The 19,680-nt window shown below is 37.9% G+C and overlaps 1 protein-coding gene across 3 annotated transcripts in view; it reads right to left on the bottom strand.

Moving 5' to 3' along the window:
• Positions 1–19,680, bottom strand: part of LRRK2 (leucine rich repeat kinase 2) — a 154,908-nt gene that overhangs the window by 85,855 nt on the left and 49,373 nt on the right. For all 3 annotated transcript variants that reach the window (XM_067696182.1, XM_067696183.1, XM_067696184.1), the window contains 6 exons: positions 12,586–12,730; positions 12,320–12,459; positions 10,199–10,327; positions 9,954–10,124; positions 5,065–5,323; positions 881–1,069 (listed from right to left, as the gene is read on the bottom strand). In XM_067696182.1, the coding sequence (XP_067552283.1) occupies positions 881–1,069; positions 5,065–5,323; positions 9,954–10,124; positions 10,199–10,327; positions 12,320–12,459; positions 12,586–12,730 (1,033 nt within the window). The remainder of the gene's footprint in view (positions 1–880; positions 1,070–5,064; positions 5,324–9,953; positions 10,125–10,198; positions 10,328–12,319; positions 12,460–12,585; positions 12,731–19,680) is intronic.

The raw sequence follows: 19,680 nt of genomic DNA, 5'->3' as shown, positions 1-19,680 counted from the left end.
GCACATGGGACCAGTAGTTATGGCTTGCGGGCTCTAGAGCGCAGGCTCAGTAGTTGTGGCGCGCAGGCTTGGCTGCTCTGCGGCATGTGGGATCTTCCTGGACCAGGGCTCGAACCCATGTCCCCTGCACTGGCAGGCAGATTCTCAACCACTGCACCACCAGGGAAGTCCCAATAAAGTTGGTTTTAAAGAATGTTTGGACTTGAGACATGAGATTTTGGAATAACTCTTATTTCTGCCCTCTCAAATGTCTTTATTCTATCACCCAAAGGTTTCAATCATACTATTTTAATAAAAAAGCACCTCACCCTATTTTTACCAAACTGTATTATGTTAAATGTCAGCCTTAATCACTGCCATTAATATCTTGCCATGTTAAATTTTTGTTATTTCAGGAGTTATTAAAATATTATTTTTAACTCTAATAAAGATAAAAATATTTTTTATTAAGCACTTTCTATTTGCAAACACTCTCCCAGACACTTTACATACATTTTTCCAAATTCCTATAAATAATCCTGGAAGTTTAGCAACACTGCCTTTAATAAGGGTAAGGGGCTTAAACAAACCACAGAAGTATCTAGTCGATGATGGAATATGGAATCCAATTCCAGTCTGAGTCAGTGTTTTCACTGCAATAGCCACCACTCACTGATTATGGGCAGTATGATAACACTTAAAAGTGTAGACATACATTTTCTTCATTGCCTTAAGTAGTAGTAAAGTAATAGTAAGCATTAACTATTTCCACTAATGAATACAGTTTTCCTCAAGATTTTCCAAATGAAGTAAATCAGATTTTTGTCTCAATTTCTACTGTTCAATGCCAGAGGGTAAGTGTTTTAAAACATAACTGACTCTATTGTTTAGTAATAATTACCTTCACTATCCAGGTCATCACTTTGAGCAAATACACTGTCAACATAAGACTCAGGAATGAAGGTCCATTCATCAAATTTATCAAGTATTTCTTCAGAAAAAGTCCCACTGCTGCCTGAGGCTGTTCCTTCTTCCACAGCACTTTTCATCTGATATCTGAGCACCATTCTCGCTAGGGTGGATCCTATATCTAAAAATAAAACGATATACCAGCAACAACTTTTTATTTTTCAACATCTTTATTGGAGTATAATTGCTCTACAATGTTGTGTTAGTCTCTGCTTTATAACAAAGTGAATCTGCTATACATATACGTACATCCCCATATCTCCTCCCTCTTGCGTTTCCCTCCCACCCTCCCTATCCCACCCTTCTAAGTGGTCACAAAGCACTGAGCTGATCTCCCTGTGCTATGTGGCTGCTTCCCACAAGCCATGCCATTCTCTCACTTCGTCCCAGCTTACCCTCCCCGTGTCCTCAAGTCCATTCTCTACGTCTCCATCTTTATTCCTGTCCTGCCCCTAGGTTCTTCAGAACCTTTTTTTTTTTTAGATTCCATATATATGTGTTAGCATATGGTATTTGTTTTTCTCTTTCTAACTTATTTCACTCTGTATGACAGACTCTAGGTCCATCCACCTCACTACAAATAACTCAATTTCGTTTCTTTTTATGGCTGAGTAATATTCCATTGTATATATGTGCCACATCTTCTTTATCCATTCACCTGTCAATGGACACTTAGGTTGCTTCCATATCCTGGCTATTGTAAATAGAGCTGCAATGAACATTGTGGTACATGACTCTTTTTGAATTATGGTGCTCTCTGGGTATATGCCCAGTAGTGGGATTGCTGGGTCGTATGGTAGTTCTATTTTTAGAAATCAATAATTATACAAGCATAAACATATATCATACCAAAGTTCCTTATATAGTCTCCTACTTCTAAGATTTTTTATTCTTACTTCAAAGTCACTTTACAATCATGATACTGTATAAAGTAGCAGGCAATGAACTTAAATTTTTTTTTAAATTTACACAAAGCTTTGGTGTTGGTGACAAAACTGAACCTTTATGAAACTAACTTGATCCAGGAAAAGGTCTGGGCCTTGAAGCCAGACAGGCCTGTACTCAAGTCACCTGCAAGTTATACAAGCTCCCTAAGTGTCAGTGTCCTCACTCGGGAAGTGAAGACAACAATATACACAGCACAGGATTATGGAAAAAATTAAAGAATATGAGGCATGTGAAGTTTTTAGCAGAACACTTAGAACACAGAAGATAAGCAATGATATTCTTATTTTTATAAACTATTTGCTGAGTGATTCATTCTATTAGGAAATTTGATGAAATTTCAAAATTCTTCTTAACATTCTTCTTGCTATTTTACTGCATTTTATATTACGCTCTATTTTGACGAAATAAGTTGGCAGAGTTCTCATTGTCCTACATATATCCTGGAAAATTTCTTCAAATATTACTCTCATAACTCACATTACAACATGTGTGCGTAACTCAAATAGTACCTGGAAAATGTTTTAAAGCTTTGAATTCAAAATGTTCTTTACTCAGACCAGTTGTCAAAAAATTATGACTATGCCCTCCAATCTCTCAAATGACATTATATTTTTTAAATTAGGTAAGACTTGTCAATACTTGTAAAAAACTTCATACAGAAACAAAAGAATACCCTGAATGTATATCTCCCTTCGTACCTCTCCAAAGGCCCACAATTCCTCTCTATCAGAGATCAAAGATTAAAGTAAGCAGGTTGTTGGCATGAGACCAATTGAAGTGATAAAACATAGACTCTAATCATATTTCATTAGTTTCCAAGGTCCCCAAAGGCAACCAGGGCACCCATTTCTGGATTATTTTCTCAACATGGTCTTTTCACATTCGAACACTTATGACTTCCATATCCCAATTGTCTTTTCACCAATATTAGTATACTAAAAACACTGTTCTCTAACTGTTTTTTCCCTTAAGAATGCATTCTAAGGGCTTCCCTGGTGGCGCAGTGGTTGAGAGTCCACCTGCCGATGCAGGGGACACGGGTTCGTGCCCCAGTCTGGGAAGATCCCAGATGCCGCGGAGCGGCTAGGCCCATGAGCCATGGCCGCTGAGCCTGTGCATCCGGAGCCTGTGCTCCACAACGGGAGAGGCCACAGCAGTGAGAGGCCCGTGTACCGCAAAAAAAAAAAGAATGCATTCTAGGGACTTCCCTGGTGGCGCAGTGGTTAAGAATCCGCCTGCCAATGCAGGGGACACGGGTTCGAGCCCTGTTCCGGGAAGATCCCACATGTCGCGGAACAACTAAGCCCGTGTGCCGCAACTACTGAGCCTGTGCTCTAGAGCCCAGGAGCCACAACTGCTGAGCCCACGTGCCACAACTACTGAAGCCTGCACACCTAGAGCCTGTGCTCCACAACAAGAGAAGCCATCGCAGTGCGAAGCCCGCGCACCTCATTGAAGAGTAGCCTCCACTCGCTACAACTAGAGAAAGCCCGTGCACAGCAACGAAGACCCAACACAGCCAAAAATAAATAAATTTATTTTAAAAAAAAAAGAATGCATTCTATATCTGGACATTTGGATTTGCTAGATGTTTTTCTCCCAATGAATGCAAAGCATTCCACTGCATGAACATACCATAATTAATTTGAATAGTTCCTTTCGGGGAATACTTAGGTATTTCCCTAATTTTTTGTTATTATGAATAATATTTTTTTTCTAATTTATTTATTTATTTATTTATGGCTGTGTTGGGTCTTCGTTTCTGTGCGAGGGCTTTCTCTAGTTGTGGCAAGCGGGGGCCACTCTTCATCGTGGTGTGCGGGCCTCTCACTATCGCGGCCTCTGTTGTTGCCGAGCACAGGCTCCAGATGCGCAGGCTCAGTAGCTGTGGCTCACGGGCCTAGTTGCTCTGTGGCATGTGGGATCCTCCCAGACCAGGGCTCGAACCTGTGTCCCCTGCATTAGCAGGCAGATCCTCAACCACTGCGCCACCCGGGAAGCCCTATGAATAATATTTTAATGTGCATCCTTGAACATAATTTTTGTGCACATTAAGAATGCCTGGGGCTGCCCTGGTGGCGCAGTGGTTGAGAATCCGCCTGCCAATGCAGGGGACACGGGTTCGAGCCCTGGTCTGGGAAGATCCCACATGCCGCGGAGCAACTAGGCCCGTGAGCCACAACTACTGAGCCTGCGCGTCTGGAGCTTGTGCTCCACAACAAGAGAGGCCGCGACAGTGAGAGGCCCGCGCACCACGATGAAGAATGACCCCCACTCACCGCAACTAGAGAAAGCCTGCACACAGAAATGAAGACCCAACACAGCCAAAAAAATAAATAAATGAATGAATAAATAAAATTAAAAAAAAAAAAAGAATGCCTGTATCATGGACCCCTATCAGCATATTCCTGGGTCAAAAAAGTATGGGTGTACATTTAAAGTATTAATGGATATTGCCAAACTTTCCTCAAAAGAGGAAGATTTTAATTCATATCTATAATGTGTGAAGTGCCTGTTTCCACATATGCTTATCAACATAATTTCTTACCGAATTTTATATTTGCCTATACTATATTTAATGAGCACTTACTATGTGAAAAGCACTAGTATAGATGCTAGTGGTAACTGTCATCAATGTACTTAATGTATACAAGATCTATATTAACTTGAAATTACATCCTTAAGTGAAATGCGAAGTATACTAACTTGAAAATGCAAAGTATATATGTGTTTATGTTTCCATGAACATATTTTAATTCATATGTAAGCATACAAAAAGTCTAGGGAAAAAATCTACATTGATTACCTATAAGTGAAAAAATACGTTGTTATTTTCTTCCTTAGGATTCTTATGTTTTTCTATTTGTAAATGCACATTGATTATTTTTATAATAAAAAATAAAATATGTAACAAAGAAAAGAAACCTGACAGAAAGATCCCACTGTTTTGCTCTATCTTTATAAAATATGTATTTGCTGGCTCATAAAGAACTTAAATATAATGTCAGTTTCAAGCATTTCTTGACCAAAAAAAAAGATATCCAAGCCTTTACAATATTTTTGGCTTAAGTTGAACCAAACTGGAATGAAAAATAACTAAAAGATTAGTGATTTTTAAAAATACTACTAAAATTAAAACTTGTACAGACTTTTCCTGTTAATACTTACTTGTCTCTTTTCTTAAATTAGATGTCTTATCTGGAAATAGAGGACCAAGCCAAGAAGGTTCAATTTTTCCCATACAAAATCCTCCAAGGCAGATGCTATTATTGGCCAGATCCAGGGCAAGCCTCTTTAAGAGTAAGCTGATGATTTGGCTGTCGCCTTTCCCAATGCTGATTGTTAGAGCTTTCCGTACATCCTGCTCACGGGATCCACTATTCAGTAACAGTTCTACCACTTTGGGACTGCTCGCTTTCTCACATACCTATTAAAGAAAAAGAGAAGGTAAGCACATTAACAACCTGTCATTTTTCCTTTTAAGAGACTGATAATCAAACTTGGTGTGATTTTTCGCTACATCCGTAAATTCAGAATGAAACAAAATAAGGCAAAACTCATCCTTGAAATAGATTAGGAAAATAAAATAAGATTAGCACCACAAATATCAGAGCAGCATAAATCAAATAAATCTGCCACATGAGAGTCAGTTACCATGAAAAAGGCAACATGGTATGAAATAAAACTCATAGGCTTGAAGTCAGAATACCTGAGGCTCCAACAATTTACACGTTTCTCATACTTTCTGGACTTCTGTTTGCTCATTGGAAGACATCTGGGAAACTAGTACCTTAACACAGTAAATGCTACTGCCCTGCCTTCATTCGTGACACAGAATAACTAAGTGTGACTATAAATATCATAAAATTTGCTAATGCCACATGCAAAGGACAGTCATCATTTACTTCTGGTTTTCCAGGACAAGAATTTTAATTTCCACAAAAACATATCTTGTCTCTCAGTTTTCTACCTTTCCCTGAATGTTACGTTTTCAGAGCAGGTCCTCAAGGTGGGTTAGCATGCTAGCTGCTACAAAAACTACAGTGACCATAGTAAGCAGAGAGAAGCCTTAGCAACCTGCAGCATAGCACACTGGCCCAACCCAGCAACAGCTTCTGAAAGGCTATGGAATGTGATGTTATCAACTAGAAGAACAAAGTCATAGATAATATAAATATTATATGCCAGGTACTGTGCTAACTTCTGTAAACACATGACCTCCAATCCTTATTTTTAAAAAACCTATGCTGTAAAAATTATTACCCCCATTTTATAGATGAATATTTAGGAAAAATATGTGATTTGTCCAAACCCTTAGAGCTAGTCAATAAAAGACTTGGATTTGAAATCAAATCTGCTGGCTCCAAAGCCTGTGCTCCTTTCATGACCCAATATTAAGGATTAAAAAATAAAAGGAAAGAAGACCCTAAGATTCAGGGTACCAGGTCAGTGGAACAAGATGCTTGGGGAAAATTCCTGAATTCTTCAGAATTAAAGTGTGTCCAAGAGGTTTGAGGGGACAGTCCTGTGGTGTGATGGCACCAACTTAGTGCCCATAGGTCTCCAGGATCACCCACCTTCAACCCATTCTCCCCAGAGCCACTATAGTACTTTTCTAGTCTGGATATGATCAGGTCATTAACCTATTTTAAAATCTTCTAAAACCTTTCTGCTCCAGGACATTCCCCTAAATACGACATGCAATTTTTCAAACCTTATTACCTTCATTTATGCTATTTCTCTTGCCTCAAATATCTAATTCTGTTCTTCAGCCAGTAAAAAGATGTTCATTCTTGAAGGAACAGTTTTAAACTCTCTTGCACATTAAGTCCTTGCTATCAGCTTTCCAGGCTACACACACCCTTCTTCCTCCGATGCCCATCCCATTTTGTTTAACATAGCACTTAGCACACTGAACTAGACATGCTTATCTGTTTTATAACTAGAATGAAAGGCATGGATGCTACTGCAATTCAATTTGTACCTCTGTACCCTAGCACAATGCCTAAGGAATATATTTAATTTAGCAAATTATTAAAATCCTTTAAGGGCCCACAGGAAATTTTAAAGGAAGGAAGGGGAAGGGAGGGAGGGAGGGAGGGAGGGAGGAAGGGAGGAAGGGAGGAAGGGAGGAAGGGAGGAAGGGAGGAAGGGAGGAAGGAAGGGAGGAAGGGAGGGGCAAAAAAACTCATTTCTTCTCTTGGAGCCCAGAAATCTTTTATCTTTAAATTATGGCATTTACTGCCTACCTTGTATTAAGGTGATTTATGTTTTATCCTCCCCCATCTCCCAATAGACACTTTGAAACCATCTTGAAACAGGAAACACCTTTTCTATTCTTTACTGAATATCTAGCACTGTGCTTTCCACAGAGAAGATGCTCAATACATTTTATAGCAGAATTTTCCTCAGGGGACCCAAGCTATCCAAGCTGATTTCAGGGATATGGTGCCATGAAGAGATAAATATATAAGAAACAGTATCAAGGGGCTTCCCTGGTGGCGCAGTGGTTGGGAGTCCACCTGCCGATGCAGGGGACGCGGGTTCGTGCCCCGGTCTGGGAAGGTCCCACATGCCGCGGAGCGGCTGGGCTCGTGAGCCATGGCCGCTGAGCCTGCGCGTGTGGAGCCTGTGCTCCGCGACGGCAGAGGCCACAGCCGTGAGAGGCCCGCGTACCGCAAAAAAAAAAAAAAAAAAAAAAAAAAAAAGAAACAGTATCAGACAAAAGAAATAAAATTATGAAAGTAATTTCAACTTCATGAGAAGGAAAAAAAATACTGCTCAGATACAGTTTTGTATTTTAATAATGAGGATAATTCAAATATAATCAAACTGTAATTTACTATCCTTTGCCATCTTGTCTCTCATATTCTAATTTATAAATAATTCAGCCCACAATCAAATCCTAATATTTCAAACCAGCATTCAGTAATGAATGTACAACCCCCTCCCCCCACCACCACTATCATGAATCTGTTATGTAAACAAAAGATTAAAGCAGGCAGATTTTCCACTACTTACCTGTAGAGTGTCCTCAGGCAAGTTACTTAACCCTTCTGTGCCTCAATTCCTCTCCTGCATAATAGGATAGTACTAGGACTTATTCCTAAGGTTGTTGTGAGGAGTTTTATTAAGTAAAGGGCTCAGAGCAGGGCCCAGGTGATAATGAACACCACAGAAGTGTCTGCTATTATATTTATTCACAATTCATTATCCTTGCTCTTCCCACCATGACTTGATGAGTCATCTTCAGGTCTCCATTCATGCATTTTCACACCCGATATTAATCCTCCATATTCTTCTCTACCAGTCATGTACATTACATTATTATTATATTCACCTCAGAAAACCTAACAAGATTAAATCTGTCCTTGCTCTGAATAGTTCTTAATTATGCAGCATTGGTGCATGAATAGTCTTGATTATGTTACTTTACAGTGGTACAAAATAAGGTATGTTCAATCAATCTACCCACAATATTTAATCAACATTTATCATGTTAGATACAAATAATCTCTGACAACTAGGATAAATTCTTTACATTTAATACACCCATGGATGTAAAGATCTGATTTTAAGAAGAAAAGATATAAATAAGTACATTAAGTCCAAAAGAACTTGGGAAGAAGAATAAGGTAAAAAGCCTTTTGTATAGAAATATTTGGATAAATTGAGAGAAAAGTAGAAAGCACTCCCTGTGGTGAATGTAGAGTAATTGCACTCAACTGATTTTAGCTATGTTGTGTCCCTAGGAAAAATCTGAAGGGGAAGTTTCTTTTCAATCCAAGTAACATTAACTCAATGATCTCAAGATCACACAAAAGGTACACAATAAAAACATATTAAATTATTGAGGAAAATAATTTAATTATCTTTAATAACAGAGAAGCAACTATTTTTAATGTTGCTTGCTTAAATGAAAATATGACTAATTTAAATAATTTGATTATGTATTTGGCATAAATTAATTCTGCATGAAAATGAGTTACAGGTTCAGTTTCTTTTTAGGTAGATTGCTAATAGGTGCTAACTTAATCTTACAGTTGACAAATTGATTTGAATCCATAGGTGACTGGGAAATTAAATAAAGTAAGGCTTTAAAAGTAAATTATTGGAAAACACAGCACTCTGCTGGTTATTTAATAATGTATATTAAATCACTACATAATTGCTTTGTTGGAAATATTAAGTAACCAGAAAATATATGTAGTGCTTCCCGAATGCTATTATAAATGCTAAAATTTATAGAATGAAGACAAACTTGAAATAACATGTAATACACTCTGATAAATACGTACCGAATTCATACTGTATGTAAAGCAGTGAGTTAGATATTCTGAATGATACATAGATGAACCTTGTACATCTCTACTTTCACATAACTCACAAAATATAAAGAGTGTACATAAACTGTCACGGACTTACACAAGAAGTAAATCTTTATTTTGTATGGAGGTCTGGGAGTGTGGGGAGGGCTTTATTAAGAGAAGGAATTTAGGTTAGATTTTGAAGGCAAAGAAGAATTTGATATATGTGTTTGCACAGTGCATGAGGGAAGGGAGAGAAGGGAAGCAGGCCCAGTGCCACACAACTGCAGGGTGGCCCACAGCAGGGTTGTCAATGGGTACAGCACCCCAAAGTGTGCAGTACACAGCCTACAGGGCCACATGTGGTAGCCCTGAGGGGAGAATTTTCTAGAGAGAGAAACTGAAAACAGAGAAAATAGCTGAAAGATGATCAAAACAAGATAAAACCATGTGTTGTATGGTGTGTGGCTGGAGAACGATTTGCACAGAGATGCATAGTAGGAGACACATTTGAAAAGTTATTTATCAACTTAACAAGCTAGGTAGAAAAATAAAATGAATGATTAGATAATAACACCTAAGGGACCTATTACCTCTGAAATTCTGTGAATCTAAACTCCTACAAATCACAAGCATTTGTTCAATAAACTGATAAATTCTGTAGTGTAGAATAATAGGATGTAGATAAGAGCTATACAATGGCAGAGTCAAATAACAGAAAAAAACAAAAGTGAGTCCTTGAATATTTACCTGACAAATTAAAGAAGCTGCTTCTTTTGCTCGATTGGCATCCGCTCCCAACAGAAGCAAGCATTCGACCATGATGCTGTTATTCTGATCACATGCTCTCTCTAGCATCACACTTTTTAACTCATCATCCATGGCCAATTTTGCAAAGCACTTGCAACAAAGATTTAGAAACTAAAGAGAACGGAAGTGAGGATTAGAGTCAGCTAAATGTGTAACAGTTAGAATACAGGTGAAAAACATTGTACCTGTTGATCCTTTTGCTCCATGATGTTGGAGGACAACTGATGGAATATTACTGAATCAAAGGAATGATGCACCAGCAGCTTGGAAAAAGACACTGACAATTCCAGTACCGTCAAGATTGTCCGAAATCCCTGAAAGTGTGATCAAAAATAATAATAACAAAGCAATTGTGGACAATAAATAAATAAATAATGTAAAAGAGAGACTGTATATGGTACTTAAAACCTTGGATGTTCACTTAGCTAAGTAGATGTATTTATTAGGTTTGTACTTTAAAGCTATAAACCTTGAGACAATGAAACAAATACACCTTGCTCTCTCATTACTAAGAAATAAGCAGGTGCACAGAGAATAAGATGCTAGTTAACAAACTAGCATCTAGCAAAGCAGGAAAAATACCTAATACACCAAAATTTGCCTTTTAAAGATTCCCTGCCTGAAGCCATACCTACAGGTTGAAAGCCAGATACTAATCAGGATTAGAACAGCAGAGTCAGCAGTGCCACAAATCCAAATAGACCAGTGATATGAATTGTTTATTACAAGATTGCAGATCAGGTTCTCTAGATAGCTTAGCATTTCCGCCAAAGTTTTTGTGCTATCTTCTTAAATTTTAACCTCAGACAAATGCGAGTTCCTAGATTTTATTCACATTGAGTGCATCTGAGAGAAGCTCTAAAGACACTCTGAGATTTACATCCTTATAGCAAATCATTTATAAAGAACTGATCAGTACATCATTACTTTTTAGAACCACCCCAAGAGTTGTGAACTTCTGACTTGACTATTATATAGCTTGGGTAAACTCACCAAAGATCCACTTAACTTTAAAAATTTTTATCTTTCTAGTATATATTAATGAAATCATCTAAATGTTAAAATTATTATTTTGAGCTCATAAGAGGCTGAGTTTCTACAAATGCTTCCTAACATTTGACAGGAGAAATAGTATTAATCTATGCAGGTCTGAGCGGCATGTGGTCCACTAACCTCTAGAGCAGAGGTCCTTGCAAACTCAAATGAATGCAATAGCAAAGCAGGTAATGCAAATGCATAGAAGGCATATAATTCAAGTTAAAAACTTATAAACACTGAACTGGCCAAATAAAATATGTTGACAAGCCAAATTTAGCCCACTGGTCAACAGTTTACAACCTCTACTATAAAAATCCTAAAATTTATGCTTAGATGAATAAATACTGACTGACACCTTCATACCTGCACAAAATAATTTCCTTTCCCTAGGATTACTTATAATCAATTCTGCCTTGGCTTTAATCAGCCTAGGTTGAGGTACATTAAAAAAGCAGATTTAAAAAAAAAAAAAGCAGATTTATAAAAGACATTTTGGTTCTAAAACACATTTTTGCTTGTGTGTTCAGCACTTTAAAATTTAAAATCTTACATGCATTATCACATTTACTAATAATGTCTGTGCAAAGATTAGAGCTTAGACATTTTCACTCCTGGTGAAGGCTGCCATTTATGAAAATATTTGGTTTATGAAAATTGTTAACTCCATTACTAAAAAACCACAACCAAGGCAGAAACTCTTAAGGAAACTATTTGTTTTGCTAACATTAAAAGAAAAACACTCTGAAACAATTTACTTCTTAATCTCCCCTAAATTAATCTTAAACCAGTATCTTGGATTCCTTATAGACAGTTAATATAGATCCCATTTTAAATTTTGCTTGATGAAAAATGTTTAAAATATTGTTTCACTGCAAGAAAAAAAATCAAGGGGCAAAATTACTAGGTAAGCAGCTAACAATAAAACACAGAGAATGACAAACTTCAGAATAATTATAACTTTTACTTATCTAAAATCTAAGCAAATAAAGCTCAGCTAGCTGAAATTTCTTTAGCACATTCTGTGCTCTTTCATGGAAAAGATAAATGACAAATAAATATACTAATTTTAGAGATTTAGTAATGAAACAGGATATTTTGAGATTCAATCCAATTATCTTCATCTACTATAATTAAAATACTACAAAATGATAAAAAAAGGTTTTCAGTTAACTAGAATATACCCATTAACGCAAAGTGGGAGTTACACCAGCTGCTCTGAAAGAGAAATCTGTGCAAGATCGCAATTCCCTTCAAGATAATGCACATACTTTCATCTGTATTTCACCAATATCCTTAAATCGTTGTAGGCTGGAAATCAGAACTTTTGCCAGCAGATGCCCAGTGCCTATGCATAAATTCTTCTTTGTAATCAAACATCCTATAAGACTTAAACCCAGACACTGAATTTCTAAAAAAGAAAAAAAGAAACAAAATTTATTGTTTTAAATCTCAAAACTGAAGAAAAAATTCAAACATGTCCAACCAACAGCTAAAGGCCTATAAAAATCTAAATCCTGAGTTCAATTGTACCAACCTTGGTCATCTGGATACATCTGCAGTGTGTGAAGCACCGAATCAATAGCATCTTCCAGGGATAACACCTCTAATGCATCAGGAAAATGTGCTATAGAAGAAATTACTTTTAATCCACATTTCTGAATCCCAGGATTTCCAATGAACTAAAGTCAATAAGAAAATTAAGAATATTTGCTGTTAAAAAATGAATTCTAATACTTACCTTAGTTAAAGCCAGCTATACACTGATAAAATATAAACTAAGTAGTCTAAATAAAATTACTATCCTTGATTCTGCCTTATATCATGAATTACTTTTATTTATTATTAAGAATAAGAGCTAAGGGCTTCCCTGGTGGCGCAGTGGTTGAGAGTCTGCCTGCGGATGCAGGGGTCACGGGTTCGTGCCCCGGTCTGGGAAGATCCCATATGCCATGGAGCAGCTGGGCCCGTGAGCCATGGCCACTGAGCCTGCGCGTCCGGAGCCTGTGCTCCGCAACGGGAGAGGCCACAACAGTGAGAGGCCTGCGCACCACAAAAAAAAAAAAAAAAAAAAAAGAATAAGAGCTAACATTTTAATGCTTATTAAGTATCTGTTCTGTGCCAGGCACTATACTAAATACTTTTACATGCTCTTCTTTGCAGGGCATTCTTATTAAACACATACTAATATGATTCCCATTAAAAGATGAGTTTACAGAGGGTTAGCGGGGTGGAGTAGCTATTCCTAAATTCTCACAGACTGTACACTACTGGGAAGACACCAAATCAAGGACATTTGCTCCCACAGCCTAAATTCTCAACCAGAAAAATCAGTGCTGTCTCTCACCATAGAAAATACTAATTGAAAATTTACTCTTTACGTGCTTTACATGCCATATCTCATCTGTTCCCCCTCAACAGCCTCATCCAATAGGTTCAACAGACTTTAAAGATGCAGGGACAAGGTGGCCATATGTGCGTGGGTTTATCTCTGGGCTTTCTATCCTGTTCCATTGATCTATTTTTCTGTTTTTGTGCCAGTACCATACTGTCTTGATTACTGTAGCTTTGTAGTACAGTCTGAAGTCAGGGAGCCTGATTCCTCCAGCTCCGTTTTTCGTTCTCAAGATTGCTTTGGCTATTCGGGGTCTTTTGTGTTTCTATACAAATTGTGAAATTTTTTGTTCTAGTTCTGTGAAAAATGCCAGTGGTAGTTTCAAAAAATCTAGAAACAATAAATGCTGGAGAGGGTGTGGAGAAAAGGGAACAATCTTGCACTGCTGGTGGGAATGTGAATTGGTAGAGCCACTATGGAGAACAGTATGGAGGTTCCTTAAAAAACTACAAATAGAACTACCATATGACCCCGCAATCCCACTACTGGGCATATACCCTGAGAAAACCATAATTCAAAAAGAGTCATGTACCAAAATGTTCATTGCAGCTCTATTTACAATAGCCCAGAGATAGAAACAACCTAGGTGTCCATCATCAGATGAATGGATAAAGATATGGCAAATATATACAATGGAATATTACTCAGTCATAAAAAGAAATGAAATTGAGCTGTTTGTAATGAGGTGGATAGACCTAGAGTCTGTCATACAGAGTGAAGTAAGTCAGAAAGAGAAAGACAAATACCATATGCTAACACATATATATGGAATTTAAGAAAACAAAAAAAAATGTCATGAAGAACCTAGGGGTAAGACAGGAACAAAGACACAGACCTACTAGAGAATGGACTTGAGGATATGGGGAGGGGGAAGGGTAAGCTGTGACAAAGCGAGAGAGAGGCATGGACATATATACACTACCAAACGTAAGGTAGATAGCTAGTGGGAAGCAGCCGCAGAGCACAGGGAGATCAGCTCGGTGCTTTGTGACCGCCTGGAGGGGTGCGATAGGGAGGGTGGGAGGCAGGGAGACGCAAGAGGGAGGAGATATGGGAACATAAGTATACGTATAACTGATTCACTTTGTTATAAAGCAGAAACTAGCACACCATTGTAAAGCAATTATACTCCAATAAAGATGTAAAAAAAAAAGAAAAAAAAAAAGATGCTGGGACAAGAGCTTAAGTCACACAGCTAACACGTGTCAGGCCTAGTACTTGAATATAAGTGTGTCTGCTTTAAAAGTACAGAATCTTAATCACTATCTCTTCCAAACTTTTCATCTCAATTCCTCCAGAATTTGACATTATTTGACAGGTATTCCAATAGAGTCCACTTCTTTTCCCAGGCCATCCTTCTCATTGACTGAGAAGAAAACAGGCAACAACACACTTTCCAACCATGTGACAATCACAATCACACTTCCCCTCTTTTGATGTCTGTGACATATACCTAACTCTTACAGTCTGCTTTTCCATGGTGCTCTTTAAACTTCAACTATGATATGAATGCCTACCTAACAGTTTTCCTTTCAAAAATTACAATGCTATCTTTCTGAGGACTTCTGCTTTCATAGACACTAGTTTCATGGTTATCTTCACTCCAAATCTCTGACTGACCCCACCACATGTTCAACTATAAGGCTGAAATAGCTTCCAGCCAGACCTCAAATTCCGATGTAGTCTCTTCAACCAAAACCTCCTACCTTCCAGCCTGTCTCACTTCCATACTGTCAATGAACAGATTTTCATTCATTTCCCAATCTAGTCCCTCAATACCTCTAAAGTGTCCTTACTCAGCATCTTTCTTTGTATTGGTTATGGGGAGAAGCATCATTTTCTCATCCTGTGTCCTTCTCCTCCACCCCGTAACTGCTCACCTTGGACATCACTTCATCTATCATTTCAACAAGACACTCATATCCTTGCCTCCCTTGGCATTTTTTCCCATCATTATTTCCGTCTTACCAACTCCTTGAGCAGTAATAATATATCAGCTTTGAAGCCAATTAAATTTGAGTTTAAATTGTCTCATCACTCAATAGTTCCATGAATCTGAGGACCATTAAAAATGAATGAAATAACATTTCCTGAGAAGTAGTATTTACTCAGAAGGTATTATTCAAGAAATATAAAGAAATTCAAAGTGGTGCAAAGTGAAGCTGGAGGGATGGTTCAGTGTCTGTCTCGACTTCTTCACCTCTGAAATGATCCTAATAATGCAGTGTTGTTAGGAGTGTGAAATGAGATAACTCATCATCCATGCAATAAACATTGAGTGATGGCACAGTTCAGGCCTTGGGCTGAACACTCTTCTCAAAAGTGAAAGCCTTCTCACTGGGAGAGAGTATCCCTAACTTGGGCTTCCATTCCATCGAGCTACCACTTTTCCTTCATTTCTAAACTTATTAATAGAAAAGTCTACACCCACGACCCCCACATTCTTCCCACCTCTTAATTTCACATAATCAGACTTCTGTCCTAACCACTCCAAATTAAAACCATTCAAAGAAACAAGTCCTTTAACAACTGAATTGCTGCTTTTTCCTCCCTTGATTTCCATGACACAGTAATCCACCCCCCCCACCCGACCCCCCCCTCCCCGGCAATTATTCTCAAACTTTAAAACCATTCATTTACCCATCTCCTTCACAATCACTTCTTTCAACTCCAGAATTTATCCAAAGAACTTTTCTTAAAACTCTTCTATTCATGGATGGAATTTCATACACTATCATGGCTTCAAGTCACCATAACAACAATAGCAACAACCATAAGGATAATGCCAAAACCTAAGCAGCGTTTGCTATGTGCCAGACTTTCTTTTAAGCACTTCATATATATTAACTCATTTAATCCTCACAACAACCCTATGATGTAGACACACAATTATTCTCCCTATGTTACTGATGAAAAAAAACCTGAGACACAGAAACATTTGAGCAGATAACTCAAAGCACAAGTTTGAACTCTCTTAAGCTCTAAGCCCATGTTTCTCTTTGCTTGACACCAGTATCTTAAACTCAGATGTTCAAAGTTAAAAGTTTATCACCTTCTCAAAGAAAAAGAAAAAAGAAAACTCAGACTGTCATTCTGAACTTTCTGTTTTAATTAATAGTACCATCATTTCTGCCTCCTAAGCAGGGCCAGCTTCCGGGGTGCACACATGTGCAGTAGCACAGTCTCTGTGCTCAGAAGGGCCCCACACCTGGTTTAATGCTCTGCAGCTACCACCTTGAAATACTTAATAATTTTTTTTTTTTTTTTTTGCGGTACGCTGGCCTCTCCCGTTGCGGAGCACAGGCTCCAGACGCGCAGGCCAGCGGCCATGGCTCACGGGCCCAGCCGCTCCGCGGCATGTGGGATCTTCCCGGATCGAGGCACGAACCCGCAACCCCTGCATCGGCAGGCGGACTCTCAACCACTGCGCCACCAGGGAAGCCCGAAATACTTAATAATTTTTAAACAAGAGGTCCTGCATTTTCATCTGTTACTGGGCCCCACAAGTTATGTAGCTGGTCCTGCTCTTAAGCTCAAAATGCATCCATAGGCTTATTTTTATGCTAAAGTTAAGTCAAATTGATATTTATAAAGTACCTGTTCTTGTCTTAATACCATCACCTCTAACAAGTTTCTACTCAACTATTGGTTCTGCTACCCTGAGCTCCCCTAATCTCTATTTCAGGTGCAGTTAGATGATGACAAATGACTAGCAACAGGAAATCTGTGATTTGTCTATGCAGAAAGAGAATGCAGAGTATCACATTATTACATGTGATGGAGCTCAAAGAAACTATTTGATGATTTTAAATAGTGGTGTCTGATTTTTGACAGTTTCATAAATTAGAAAAATATATATATATATACACATATATATGTTATTTACAAGCTTACAATGGACTTTCTTTCACTTATCAAATGGTCTATCTTGAAAATAATGATTTATTGCATTGTTGTTCAAATGGGGATTGAAATTAATTTACTAGCAAGTGTTGTCCACATGAAATTTTTGAAAGTACCAATGGTGGACAGCTACAAACATTGATTAGAAACATCCTATTACCTATGCTTCACAATTTTCCAGATTTTTTCAAAGAATACAAATGGTTTTGCTAATGAGTGAGCTAGCCAGCTCAAGGGGAAAATGCCCACACCATTCTCTTTCCTGTCAGCTAAGTCAATTGCAACTCAGAAAAACTTTCCAGAAAAAAAATTAATTGAATGTACAGCTAGAAAGAAGACACCATAGTACATGACTAACACTAAGATAGACACTAAAGTAGATTTCAAGAAAAAGAATCCTTTGGGGTCCCAGATAAAAATATCAAATCCTTTAAAAATGGGAAAAGAATCAAGTTGGTCTCAGACTTCTCCACTAAAACATTCAGTACTAGAAGACAGTGAAATGCCTACAGAGTTTTCAAAGAAAGAAAATAAAACACCAATACTTTGCAACCAACCAAACTGTTTTTTCAAGAGTCCAAATATAGAAACAACAACAAAATGTTCAGGAAATGGAACTTTAAAAAAAAAAACAGACCATTAAACGATAAATGGAAAAACTATAACAAAAGAACTTGCAGTGAACACTGAATCCACATGACTGTAGGCACAAGATGAAAACAAAGTTATTAAGTATGGTTATAGAGCTGAATGTAAATATTTTAAACCTCATCAAATGTAGAATTAATTTATTTAACAAAAGCTGGTGATAAGATAGGTAGAAATAGTGGAAGATAGTGTGAATACTTCAATTTTCTCATCTTTTATAGCCAATGGTCAAAAGATACTTTTAAATCTAATAGTAATAACATTAACTAACATTTATTGACCGAATACTATGTGCCAGGCATTGTACCAAGTACATGGCATGAATTATCTCATAAAATTCTTCATAATAACCCCAAGTGAAAAGCCATTTATTGTCTCCATTTTATAGATAATGAGACTGTAAATAACTTGTCCAGAATACATTTGTCTGTAGGTGGTAAAGCCAGATTCAAACCCAAATATCCTGATTCCAGGACCCACACACTTAACTATTAGAATATGTTGTAGAGTTAAAGCTATAAGAGTAAACACCATATAATCTGCTTTAATTGAGTGATAGAGGGGAGGAAGACATAAAGATGTGAAAATATGCTAATTTCATCAAAAGTGTGCATAATGTGCTAACATATATGAAGGAAAAAAAAATGAGTACCTGGGTGATACATTCATATTCATGGAAAACTGTAGATAATTCCATGGCAACACATTGGGAATCTCATCTAGTTGTTTTTAATCTCTATGTAGAACTACATAACTTGGAAATAATATAATTTATTTACTTAGGACCTATTGATAAGAATTGTATTGTCAGGACAGACTAAATTAAGCTGTAGTAACAACCTCAAAATTTCATAGGCTGGAAAAAGAAAAGGTTCAATTCTTATTCATGCTTCATTTGTGTTACCGGTCAGGAGGGGTCTCTGTCCAGCACAATCCCTCTGGGAGCCCTGCTAATGGAGCAATCACCATCTCAGACATTACAGGTCACAGTGCCTGAGACAGTGTTCTGTAGCCGCAGTCCCCAGCCTTTTTGGCACCAGGGACCGGTTTCGTGGAAGACGATTTTTCCATGGACCAGGGCGGGAGGGGATGGTTTCGGGATGATTCAAGCACATTACATTTATTGTGCACTTTATTTCTATTATTATTACATGGTAATATATAATGAAATAATTATACAACTCACCATCATGCAGAATCACGGGGAGCCCTGAACCTGTTTTCCTGCAACTAGATGGTCCCATCTGGGGGTGACGGGAGACAGTGATACCCAAGTGTGTTTCTTATGTCCAATCTACTCCATAATCTCGCTTTGGTTGCTGTCACTGCAGAAAACCCTGCTTCACAAAGACAGGACGTTGGAACTGGAAGCAGGCTTTTCAGTGCTTTTGTGGCAATCTCAGGATATTCCACCTTGACTTTAATCCAGAACATATGGAGATTTGAAGTTGTCTCAAACATATGTTTAAGTCCATTTGCAATCTCAAGCAACTGATCCTCTTCTACCACGGACAAAGTCAATTCACCTGGCTTATTCACAAATGGGTCGCGCATCCATTCCTTCCCAGTTTGCGGGTCTTTTGTGCTTGGGAAGTAATGCTCAAACTCTTTTGAAAGCTGAGATAGGTGATCATGCACCAGCTGGGAGAAAGAAGACCCTGGCTCAGTCTCTTTCAAAACCTCTGC

The sequence above is a fragment of the Pseudorca crassidens genome, chromosome 11, assembly GCF_039906515.1.
Source record: "Pseudorca crassidens isolate mPseCra1 chromosome 11, mPseCra1.hap1, whole genome shotgun sequence".
Classification (NCBI taxonomy): domain Eukaryota; kingdom Metazoa; phylum Chordata; class Mammalia; order Artiodactyla; family Delphinidae; genus Pseudorca; species Pseudorca crassidens.
The sequence above is the reverse complement of the archived record's forward strand: the minus strand, read 5'-3'. Positions and strand labels throughout refer to the sequence as shown.